The 13227-nt window shown below is 34.9% G+C and overlaps 1 protein-coding gene across 1 annotated transcript in view; it reads right to left on the bottom strand.

The window, feature by feature from the left end:
- C6H8orf34 (chromosome 6 C8orf34 homolog) overlaps positions 1–13227 on the bottom strand; it is a 491602-nt gene that overhangs the window by 285758 nt on the left and 192617 nt on the right. The window contains 1 exon segment of the mRNA XM_002710514.5: positions 4112–4278. Coding sequence (XP_002710560.2) covers positions 4112–4278 — 167 coding nt within the window.

Here is a 13227-nt window from a genome sequence, read left to right as displayed (position 1 = left end):
CTGAGTGGCATTTAAAGCAATCTTATAAACAATACTGCAGGATCCATAAATTTAATTTGGTATGTCTTTTTATGAAGTATTTTTTATGAAGAAACTTCATTTTAAAATGGGCAAATTTTCTGTAGTCCCAATAAATCCAATGACCAATATTCAAAAAGAAAAAGAAAGAAAAGTGCATGTATTGTCCCCTGTGCCTTCGATCATTTCACATATTTTAAATTATTAAAATTTAGGTGTGTAGATGGGAGATCATATCTGAACACATTTACAGCCCCTATCCCTTTTTCAAGTTCTACAACACTAACAGCATTCATTTCCCTTTAAGTGAAATGCATATTCTCATTTTGCAATTAAGGATAGTTTCCGCTTTAAGAAGCCTCCCACTTACAAAATACATAGGAGGGGCTGTCACTGTGTTGCATTAGGTTGTGACAAGGCAGGTTATGTGGCTGCCTGCAAAGCTGGCATCCCATATAGGCACTGGTTCGAGTCCTGACTGCTACACTTCCAATCCAGCTTGCTGCTAATTTGCTGGAGAAGGCAATGGAAGACGGCCCAAGTACTTGGGCACCTGCACCTATGTGGGAGACCAGGATGGAGTTCTTGGCTCCATGCTTCAGTTTGGTCCAACCCTGCTTGACATGGCCATTTGAGGAGTGAACCAGTGAAGATTTCTCTCTCTCTCTCCCTCTCTCTCTCTCTCTCTCTATTTGTAACTGTCTTCCAAGTAAAAAAAAAGCTTAAAAAAATGAGAGCAGAGAATGAACATTTATTTTATAAGGTTCAGTCACAATGAGAAAGAATTTGCTAAGGCATCACCTTAATATAATTAGTCATCTAGTAAATTTTTATTTTACAAAATTTGTTAAGATATTAAGGTCACAGGAACTCAGTGAATATAGTAGACAAAGAGTACTAGTATCATTATGTTTGTTCTTGATTATTCACTTGAAAGCCAATAAAATCTCTTTGCACTAACTTTTAATTTTAGCAATATAATTTCACATCTAATTCCTAATTTTATATGATTAGGAGGTAATACCAGAACCTATACAACTTGTTTTTCTTTTTTACCATATCTGAAATGTGATTTTTACATACTTGCCTCATCACCAATTCTGAAAAAGACTCAAACATTTTTTCAAGTAATATCCCATACTAAAATGTGTAAGATGATGAATGCATGTAATGTAATGGAAATGAACCCATACATACAAGCTGAAATATTTTTAAACTCATGAGATCCTTCACAAGTTAAAATTAATTAAATGAAATATATATGGGTTTTTATAATTCGTGTTCCACCACTCAAATGTGTCATAAAATTTTTGAAAAATTACTGATTTAATAATTTTGAGAAAACATGTAAAGATTATCTGTAAGGAATTCTATTCATTGTGCTCATTAATTGACAGCACCGTTACCAAAGTGCTTGAGAATATTTTCTATTTGAGATTGAGAATTATTTAGTTTAACGTGACTTGGGAGATATTTTATTCACTATCTATCGCAATTATAGTATTAATTTCAGATTTGATTAAGAATGTCAAACTTTCAAATTCAATCAGTGAATATTTTGTTCTTTGGTAGTATTAACTCCATGTTTTATACTATGAATTAATTAGTATTTCAGGCTATCTTTCAGAAAATATTTAATCTACTTAAAATTACAAGTGCTATACTATAATATTTTCATATACACAATACATTTAGAAAAGAAATCCACAGATACAATTGAACAAATTTGAATAAACAGTATATATTAACAATAATAGATTATTTAGTAAACAATACAAAGATAGATTTACTAACTTCTCGTTCAACTCAGAATACTTTTCCAGCTTCAAATCAAACAATTTTATTGAGGAGTAATTTATATTAATATTAGATAATAATTATATCTTTTACTTATTTATCACATCCTAAGATTTACAGAATGCATTCCATGCATGAGTAAATAAGATTTTCAGTGATATCTTGGTATAGAAAACAATAAAAAGTTAAATACTTAAAAAACATTTAAATTATAGCAAACTCATACTATAAAATATTGCATATTTGAAAAAGTATTTTAAATACCAGGTGTCTGTATTCCATCTTACAATGATTCTATATCCTAAAATTTGATTTCACACAAATTTTCAAGATTTTTAGCATTCGTATTTTCCTCAAAAAGATACAATCATGTGTTTCTCTGGAATCAGTTTCAAAAATAAATTGCCTATGGCATTATTTTATTGGATATTCCAGTGAACTCGGATGATTCCATGTTATCATGGAGAAACCTAGTAGTCTAGAGACCAGCATTATTATTCACCTGGTAAGATAAGTGGAGGAAGTCCACATCTTCAGCTATCTACCATTACTGAAGTTGCTCAGACCCAGGGTGAAATGTCTTAATGAAAGCAAGAATCATTAAAGAGTTTCCAGGACCCAACCCTCTGGTCTTCAGCCTGTAAGACTTCAAAACAGAACAGCTGAACTCTGAGAAGTAACAGCACCGAATGGACACCTGAATCGCCTTAAAGAATCCCTTGCATGCACTTGTGCCCCTCACTGTTACTGGCCAGAGCTGAGAAACAATTTATGAAGCCGAGGAGCACAATGGCAGAAGAGTCCAAACCTACATGTGTACACCCATGGGGTCAGGATCACACTCCATCTGCAGAGCTGACACCTATTTATCCTTCAGACTAACCAGAGGAATCAGCTTTTGTGGAAAACACTCCTTAATCATGGTCCCCCACTTTTCTATTAAATGTTACCCATATATACAACAATGTGCTTAATCCAGTTAGTATAGGTAGTAACCACTAATAGAGTGAAGTATTTACATTCTTATCTTCAACACTAAAAATGTAAAGTTCCTACAAAGAGAAACCAACACTATTTTATTTTTATGTTGTCAGGACCAAGCCCAGAGACTAGCAGAGAGTAAATGCTTAAAAAATGTTTGTTGAATGGAAGTTGAATAAAGGTACCACAGTCACATCTGGCCCGTTGCATTAATCATTTGGAGGTGGAGAAATAAGACTTAATTGTTAACAACAACAAAATAAGAACCAACAGTTTGTAGAGAAATAATTGCAATGATATGATCTTATTAATTTTGGAATAAGTATTGCTATTAAATCATCAGAAAACATTTTTGAATCTACCATCATTGAGTAAATAACACCTTTGCAGACCAATGTATGGAGCCATATGTCAGTTATAATAAAAAAAATGCTTTGACATCAACAGTTAAAACAAAGGATTTGGTTCAGATAAAAAATGATTTTAGAAAACAGCTGTGTTTTTCTGGGATTTCATATTCTGGAATTAAAACTTGGTTGAAACTTTCAATTAATTATTTTTTATTCTTTTAGAAAGTATTTGAAAATTTTCTAATAACATGATAAAATATCTGATATCACTGAATTTAAAACACATGGTTTTACTTGTAGATCACTCGGATTATTTGGAAAAATATGTTCCCAATAGAATTTAAATTTTACAAGTTTAAATGAAGAGATTCCTGTCCAAGCAAAAGTATATGTTTCTTCATTAAGAATATAAAAACCTATGCTATATAGTAATACAATATCAAGGCTGAAAACATGAAAGGACTTTGACATCTTTGCAAGCTTTCCTGTTATTTACAGAAGACATATTGATTTACTACTTGGCCCTTTAAATTTTATTCTATTTTTCTAAAGCATTCTTGAAATTAAAGGAGGCCATCTTGGGATGACTGAATTAAGTACTTTGGATATATTTTATAGACAATAGATGTGATCAAGGCAATTATAATCAGAGAATAAAGCAGACAGATGAATTCGTATCACAATTGAACACTTGCACACAGAATAAAGCTTGATTAAGTCATCAGAAGGTAAAGTGCTGCATACACAACACACAAAATACAATTTAATAAATATTCCACATGCTTAGGTTATTTCAAGTTAGTTCTTACATGCAACTTCATAGACATCTAGTATAAAGTATGTGTTAAATAGTTTTCTTCCCCTAAGACAAAAGTACCCAAACCTTTTTAAAAACTGTTAGTCACTACGTGTTTTTACAATGCCAGAGAAAAAGAAAAAGAGAAATTATTAATTTTTAAAATTACCCAGCAATTCCATTGCATCATCTTCATTATCAATATCTTCTTCTGTTACAGATGGAGTGGGGCTGTGGAGGGACTCAAAAGAATCTTGAGAAAGCATTGCTGCCAGAAGTTTCTTATGCTGCTGTTGCTGCTGTTTTAATCCTTTAGTTTTAGGTTCCATCTTTAAACTAAAGACATAATTAAAATGCTAATTAGTTTTGGGAAATAGAGAAAATCCATGCACTATTCATTCAGTTATTTTGTTCTGCAAACAGATGCACCTGTTACTAAAGATTCCCCAAGGATAACGGGAATATACAGCCTTTTTTAATCATCTTTCAGTACCTTACTAACAAATTCCCACCTCAGTGTGGGGGAGCAAAAAACTGCTGCCCCTTTAAGAGAGGAGATGCTAATCTGCAATTGCTGCCACGTGGGGATTAGAGTCACTCTAACCAATACTCTGATTTTTTTTAAAAGAGGTACAAAGTCTAGCTTACTGTTCCCTGACTTTGTAAAACAAAGCCATATTAAGAAAAACAAATGGAATGGGATAAATCCTTTAACATACTACTCCAAGGTTGGCTTTAAAAAAAAAAAAAAAACCTACTTTAATTTCTTTCTTTGGCATGTGTATACCTTAACGTTGTCCCCCAGTACATTTTATGAAAAGATGATTCTTTTCCTCACTGAACTACCTTGCAGTATGTACAGCACTTTAAATCTATCTTGTCCTGTGGTTTTTAGTGACTCTTCTTTATGTTGCAAAATACATGTATGAGGTATTCTAGTCAATAGATTATTGTATTAACATCAACATTTACCATGTTCAAAGAAGTGTGAACATCTTCTCTTTCAAACCCCTTATATTCCCTACTTTTTAAAAAGACATTATTTTGGTATCAGATGGCATTATGTTTGTTGCAGTAGTTGAACATCATTCATAAAACCCCAGAAAAAAGGCTACCATATACTATAGGTATTCAAAAAGTTCAAGAAAAATGTGTATTATAGAAAACCTGCATATATTCCAAATGTTTTTCACAGGTTTTTCTTTTAATTCCGCTATCCATAAATTAAAAAAAATTGTTTACTTTTATTTTTGAATGAAAGGCAGAGAGAAAGTAGGAGAGAGAGAGAGAGAAAAGAGAGAGAGAGAGAATCTTCCATTTACTGGCTCACTCTCCAACAGGCCACCTCAGTCAGGGCTGGGCCAGGTCGAAGGCAGGAGCCTAATCTCCATCAGTCTCCAAATGTGGATGGCATGGACCCAAGTACTTGCAGCGTGATCTATTGCTTCTCGGGATGTCTGTAAGCTAGAAGCTGGATCCAAAGTGGAAAAACTGGGACTTGAACCAGCTCCAATATGGAATGCAGGCATCCCAAGTGGTGACTCAACTGCTGCACAAAAAACCGCCCCTTCTGTGAATTTTTTAATCACTCTCATATACTCATATTTCTGCTCTTTCCATGTTTCTCCATGATGTTTTATGACTGTCTCTTTCATCATTTCCTTTCTGGTTGAAGAACTTCCTGCAGGACTCCTTAAGGATACACCTCCTAGTAACCCCTTTTCCTATTTTCTTTGTTTACAAAAGTCCTTGTTAGCCTTTCATTCAGAAATATGGTCTAATTAAATGCAGAATTAATGGTTAACCTTTCTCTGCTTCTGATGTTTCCTTCTGGCCTCCGGAGTTTCAGATGACAAATCCTCTGTCATTCCAATTGAGGTTCCCCTACCTCAGTTACAAAAGGTAATGTGTCTTTTAACTCCCTCTGCTTTTAGTCTTCATTGACATCAGTGTCCAGACGTTTACTTATGATAAGCCTTGACACGGAACTTGAGTTTATCCTATTTGGGAGTTTTCTCAGTTTCTTAAATCTAAAGGCTACACCTTAAAGCAAATTTAGGAAGTTTTGAGTTGTCACTTCTAATTCTCATTCAACACACACTTTTTTTCTGGGACTCAAGTGATGTGACTGTCACATTATGTTATTATTCCCCATAGGTCCTGAGGCTGTATCATACTTTTTTTCAGTTTATTTGTTTACTGCTGTTCAGCATGAGAAAATCCTATGGCTGTGTACTCACATGCTATGATTAATCCTCTCATCTTCCCTCAACTATTGAGTTTGTCCAGCCAGCATTGTATTTTTACATTTTTTCAGTTCTGTAGTTTCTCTTTTCTAGACTTTTAAAAAGATTTTATTTACTTGAAAGGCAAAGTTACATTGTGTGTGTGTGTGTGCATGTGAGAGAGAGAGAGAGAGAGAGAGAGAGAGAGAGTTTCACAATCACCGGTTCACTCCCCAAATGGCCACAATGGCCAGGGGTAGCCCAGCCTAAAGCCAAGAGCTAGGAGTTTTTTCCAAGTCTCCCATGTGGTTGCAGAGGCTCAAGGACTTGGGCCATCCTCTGCTGCTTTCCTGGCACATAAACAGAGAGCTGGATCAGAAGTGGAGCAGTCAGGACTCAAACGAGAATGCTGAAATTTTAGGCAGATTTGCCCCATTATGCCACAGCACTGGCCCCTGTATTTTCCATTTGATTCTTTTTTGATACTAATATTTACTAGCTGGTAGTTTTTATGCTTATTTGTTCAAACAAAATTTTTAATTTCTTATTGGAGTGTTTTTATGATTGGCTGTTTAACATTTCATGCCAGATAATTCCACCATTTGACTAACCTTAATGTTGATATAAATTGACTGTATTGTATTTTGCACAATTTGGCTATTATTTTAAGAGTCCTTGGGTTCTGTTTAAATATTTTATTTTAGAGGGCAACCACCTATAGTTCCTGGATTACTCTTGTGGCCTTGTAGGTATAATGACAATTAGCTGTCACACCTCTGTCAAGGCTGTTTTGGTCTCTTTCGTGTTTCTGTGGTTCCTTCTGGCCCTTGCTGGTGTTGTGGTAGGGAGCCAAAGACACAACCCCACATTGGCCAGTTGGTGCCTCCAGGAGGACAAAGGCAGTATCCGACTAGGGGGAGAAAAAGGGCTCCTGCCCCAAGCCTTGTGGTGGAAGGATACCTCTTACTGTGCCTTTGTGGCCAGTAAAAGGTGCAGAACTGCTTGTTGCCACTAAGTGTGGAGGGAGATCTCAGGTCCTGGACACAATATTTCAATCTTATCTTCAATCCAACTTAGGTCTCCAATATAAACAGGATTGGTGCTGAGATGTCATAAAAACTCATCTCTTTTAAAATAAATATTTTGAGTAATGATAAGTATAATTTCAAAATTTAAAGAAAGCTGTTTTTACTCTATAATGTTGTAAATAAGACTAAATATTCCCTTGCAAAATGGTGGAAAATGTTTATTTATCCTAGTTCCTACCAATGAAATCTGCCTTCTCCATCACTTCATGTGTCTTTTAGACTGAGAAATAATGTAGCAATTTTAAAGTCTTTTTTTCACTAGTTTTATTCACTGAGATGTAAACAAAACAAAATTTTAATTTAGATTGCTTAGCTGATAGACCTAACATGCTAAACTAGAATTTACTTGTAAATTATTTAATTTGAATCAAATTATTTTAAAATAATTATATTCATTTATAAATTGAGCTGCATTAGCTTTTGATTAGAAGAAGGGACACATATTGGTTTGGTTGACAAATGAGCAGAGCCAATTTACAATATGAGTAATTTTGGACAAGTTACTTCTCTCTTCCTTGACTTCTCTCTCTGTAATGCAGATTATAGTAGTAACTACTATATACAATAGTTTAACAATTCAAAAAGATTAGGAACTCCAGAACAGGGGCTAGGTATCATGGCCTAGCAGGTAAAGCCACTGCCTGCAGTGCTGGCATCTGATGTGGGTGCTGGTTCATATACTGGCTGCTCCACTTCCAATCCAGCTCCCTGCTAATGGCCTGGGAAGAGCAATGGAAGATGGCCCAAGTGTTTGGGCCCCTGCTACCCATGTGGGAAACCTGGAAGGAGCTCCTGGCTCCTGGCTTCAACTTGACCCAACATAGGCCTTTGAAGATATTTGGGGAATGACCCAGCAGTTGGAAGATCTCTCTCTCTCTGTCTTTCCCTTTGTCTCTTTCTCTGTAACACTGACTTTCAAAATAAATAAATAAACCTTAAAAAACAGCTATAGAACATTTCCTGGAAAATATCTTTTTTATGTTTTTGTTGAATAAATCAATTATTTGAATTTTCCTTCATAACTTGACATTTTATATTGTAAATGTAACCAAAAAGAATAAAATATAACATTTTACAATATATTGCACTTAAATATATTTTGTTTCCATGTATAAAGACAGTCATAGGTGTAAGGTAATTTTTCTCCTTAGAGATAGATAATAATTCTTAATGTATTACTCTTTGGAACAAATGTTTTATGAAGATTCTCACAATGCCCACTTACCATGTACCTAATATATATATATATATATATATATATATATATACACCTACATATAAATATATAGATTATATATGTATAATTAGAAATTGAACTGTTCATGCAGAAATAATACATACTCTATCCTGAAAATGTGACTTTATATGACTACACATAGGTTAAATGTTTACTTTTACTATTGTAAATATAATATGAATATTTTTAAAAGTTAGTCTACAATCAATCAAAAATCAAAATACTCCTATTTACAAAAAAAAAAAAAAACTTCTGCTTAAATTTTAAATGTAGAACCCTATTCCAAGGCCACAACTATTTTCATAGTATCCTTGAACAAACCCTATATTGTGCAGCACCCAAAGAAAAGTCTGAGGCTTACCCTGTTACCAAACTCATTATAAGTCAGCACTACCCCTGAGTAGGATAAGGAAAGAGTACACAGTGTTCATACCAGGCTTTGCTTTCATGTGTTGTAAAAATATTCAGTTTTCCAGGTTTTTTGATTTTACAATACAGACAAGGATGATAGGAAAATATCTCAATAGGGAACAAAGAGTTGAAATCTTCTTTTTTATCCTCCACTTCACATATTCAAACAAAGCTCATCCCTGAGAACAAGTTTTATCATTAATTAATGAAGCAACTAAGAAAGCAAATAATGGAGCTGGACACTTAGGCATAACTAAATCTTATGAGACATAAGAATATTGTTCGTTTAATACAGTAAAACAAAATAAATCTTTGAGAACAAATTTTACTGTTAACTCTCATTATACAACTCTTTGAGGTCAGAGGTCGTGCATGGGAAATTAATGCACAGTTACTCCTGTTGCTAATTTAACAATTAACATTCTATGTATGACGTCAGTGATCACCCAAGGCACTTGACATGAGCTGCCTAGGTTATGGAAGCTTTTTGAAGCCACAAAATCCATCAGTATTTAGACAAGTCCACATGCAAAGTCGAAGTTCTCTCCTCCATTCAGAGAAAGGCCTTCTTTGATGACCATTTACTTCCACTGGAGTCTCACCCACAGAGGTCCTTCATGTAGGGCATTTTTTGCCACATTGTCTTGGCTTTCCATGCCTGACCAGAAAGCCTTAAGGGCTGATTCTGACATCAGACTGCTACTTAAAGCAATTATTATTCTATGAGTCTGCTGTATGAACTACTTGCCATGTTGGAGCATTCACTCCTTTTTATTATAACTTTTATTATTACCAGATACTTAATCCTATTTATTTGATCACTTTAGCACTTAATCCTATCTATATGATCATTTTAACACTAATCCTATCCACAGGATCACTTTAACACTTAAAATGGTATTTTTACCACCTAGTTTAAGGGAATTTGGGGTCCCATTGAAAGTATTTAAACTGTACCCTTAAAGTAATTCCACAAGAATGTATGCAACTTTATAATTACATAATTCATAAACTTCATAATTAAAACTTTGGGAACATGGTGATTCTTCCCACCATGCAAACACCCCTACCCACACTCCCAACCCTCTTTCTCCTCCCTCTATTATTTTCACTTATTTTTTACTAAGATATATACTCAAGTAACTTTATACATATATGATTAACTCTGTTAAGTGAAGAGTTCAATAAATATTAAAAAAAAGTTCTTCAACAGTCAAGACAAGAGCTATTCAAGTCATTGTGTCTCAAAGTGTCAGTTTCAGTGTCAGTTTCACTTCTGTCCTTTGCCTTTTAGATGCTCTATTATTTATCACAGTTTAGGGAGAACATGTGGTATTTGTCCCTTTGGGACTGGCTTATTTCCCTAAGTATGATGTTTTCCAGATTCATCCATTTTGTTGCAAGTGACCAATTTCATTTTTATTTCTGTGTAGTATCCCATGGTGTACATATCCCATAATTTCTTTTTCCAGTCTTCAACTGATGGCATATGGGTTGATTCCTTGCCTTAGTTATTGTGTACTGAGCTGCAATAAGCATGGGGGTACAGACCATTCTTTCATATGCTTATTTCATTTTCCTTGGGTAAATTCCCAGGAGTGGAATGGATGGGTCATATGGTGTGTCTATATTCAGATTTCTTTTTTTTAAAGATTTATTTATTTGAAAGTCAGAGTTACACAGAGAGAGGAGAGGCAGAGAGAGAGAGAGATAGAGAGGTCTTCCATCCGCTGGTTCACTCCTCAATTGGCCGCAATGGCCAGAGATATGCTGATCTGAAGCCAAGAGCTTCTTCCAGGTCTCCCAAGTGAGTTCAGGGGCCCAAGGACTTGCGCCTTCTTCTGCTGTTCTCCCAGGCCATAGCAGAGAGCTGGATGGGAAGTGGAGCAGCCGGATCTCGAACCGGCACTCACATGGGATGCCGGCACTTCAGGCCAGGGTGTTAACCCACTGCACCACAGTGCCATCCCCCAGATTTCTGAGGTATCTTCATACTGTCTTCCATAGCGTCTTTATGGTTCACATTCCCATCAACAGTGGATTAGGGTACCTTTTCCCCCACATCCTCTCCAGCATTTTTGTGTGTTGATTTCTGTTTGAAAGTTCCTCATTTTGCTGATCTTTTATATTTTTTCCTTCAATTTTGCTTATTTCTATTCAAATTTTAATTATCTCTTTTCTCCTACAACTTTTGGGTTTGGATTCCTGTTGTTTTTCTAGATCCTTGAGATATATTGATAGCTCATTTATTTGGTACCTTTCCAATTTCTTCATGTAGGTACTGATTGCTATAAACTTTCCTCTTATAAACTTTTCCTGCTTTTGCTGCATCCCATACATTTTGATATGTTGTATTATTGTCTCCATTTGTTTCCAGAAATTTTGATTTCTCTTGATTTCTTCTATGACCCACTGTTCATTCAGAAGCATGTTATTCAGTCTCCATGTGTTTCCATATGTTCTAGAGATTCCTGAGTTGCTGATTTCCAGCTTCATTCCATTGCAGTCCAAGAAGATTCATGGTATTATTCAATTTTTTTTTTGAATTTGCTGAGAATTGCTTTATGGCCTAGCATGTGGTCAGTCCTAGAGAAAGTTCCATGGACTGGTGAGAAGAATGTCTATTCTGCAGCTCTAGAACGGAATGTTTTGTAGAAATCTGTTAGGTCCATTTGGTCTCTAGTGTCAAGTAACTGTTGCTTCCTTGCTGACTTTCTGTCTGGTTGATCTGCCCATTGGTGAAAATGGGGTATTAAAGTCCCCTGTTACTACTGTACTTGAGTCTATGTCTCCCTTTAAATCTCTTATAGTTTCTTACTAGCCAAGTGCCCTATAATTGGGTACATATACATTTATAATAGTTACATCTTCATGTTGAATTGATGCCTTAATCATTACATATTGCTCTTCTTTGCCTCTCTTTTAACAGTTTTTGTGTTAAAGTCTATTTTGTCTGATATGAGGATAGCTACACCAGTTCTTTTTTTGTTTCAGTTAGCATGGGATACCTTTGTCCATCCTTTCACTTTCAGTCTGCATGCATCTTTGTTGGTGAGATGTGTTTCTTGTAGGCAGCACATAGATGGGTTTTGTTTTTTAATCCATTCAGCCAGTCTTTGTCTTTTAACTGGAGATTTGAGACTATTTACATTCAAGTAACAACTTTGCCTTGCAATATTTCCATAAATATTCCTATTTTTTACTCTGGATTTCCTTTGTATCTTTACTGGGAGATTTTCTGCCTTCACCTTCTTCCATAAGATGACCATCTTTCTGTGTGCTGCAGATCCTTAAGCATCATTTGCAAGGCTGGGTGGTGACAAATTCTTTCAATTTCTGTTTGTTATGGGAGGGGTCTTTATTTCACCTTCATTCATAAATGAGTTTGCTGTGTACAGTATTCTGGTTTGACAGATTTTTCTCTTAAGACTTGGAATATATCTCACCATTCTCTCCTAGTCTGTAGGGTTTATGATGAGAAAATCACTGTGAACCTAAATCAGGAGATCCTCTGAAAGTAATCTGGCATTTCTCTCATGCACATTTTAGAATTTTACTTTATGCTTTACAGTGGAGAGTTTGATTTCAAAGTTTCATGGGGAAGATCTTTTCTGGTCATATCTGTTAGGAGTTCTATGTGCTTCCTGTACTTGGATATCCCTTTCTTTCTCCAAGTTAGGGAGATTTTCTGTTATTATTTCACTTAAAAAGGCCTTCTAATCCTTTCTTTCTTTCCACACCATCAGGAACTCCTAGGTCCCATAGGTTGGGTCATTTGATAGTATCCTATAGATTCCCAACAGTATTTTTTAGTTTTCTAATTTCTTCTTCTTGTTTTTGGTCTGACTGTATAATTACCTGAAATTTGTCTTCCAGGTTGGATATTCTTTCTTCTGCTTCACCAATTCTGTTATTAAGGCTCTCCACTGCATTTTTATTTGTTCTATTAAATCTTTAATTTTCAAGATTTCATTTTGATTTCTCTTTAGGATCTAAAGTTCTTGGGAGAAATTTTCTTTCATGTCATGTACAGATTTCATTAGTTCTTGCATTTGTTTCTGATTATTTCTAAGTAATCCTAGATCAATTTTTTGAATTTCATTTCTGTCATTTCTTCAATCACTTCATCTTCACATTCTAGTATTGAAGTGTTGTGTTCATTGAGGGCATCATGTTGTCTTCCTTATTCTTGCTTTTGAACTGGTGCATTTATTATTTGGCACTTGTGGAGATACTTGTTGGTTTCTTCTTTGTTTTTTTTCTCTGTGGCAGCTTTTATCTCCGACTATGACTAAATGGATTAGTGGAGTGTACATTATTCAGT

This window comes from Oryctolagus cuniculus, chromosome 6 (assembly GCF_964237555.1).
Source record: "Oryctolagus cuniculus chromosome 6, mOryCun1.1, whole genome shotgun sequence".
Taxonomy (NCBI): domain Eukaryota; kingdom Metazoa; phylum Chordata; class Mammalia; order Lagomorpha; family Leporidae; genus Oryctolagus; species Oryctolagus cuniculus.
The sequence above is the reverse complement of the archived record's forward strand: the minus strand, read 5'-3'. Positions and strand labels throughout refer to the sequence as shown.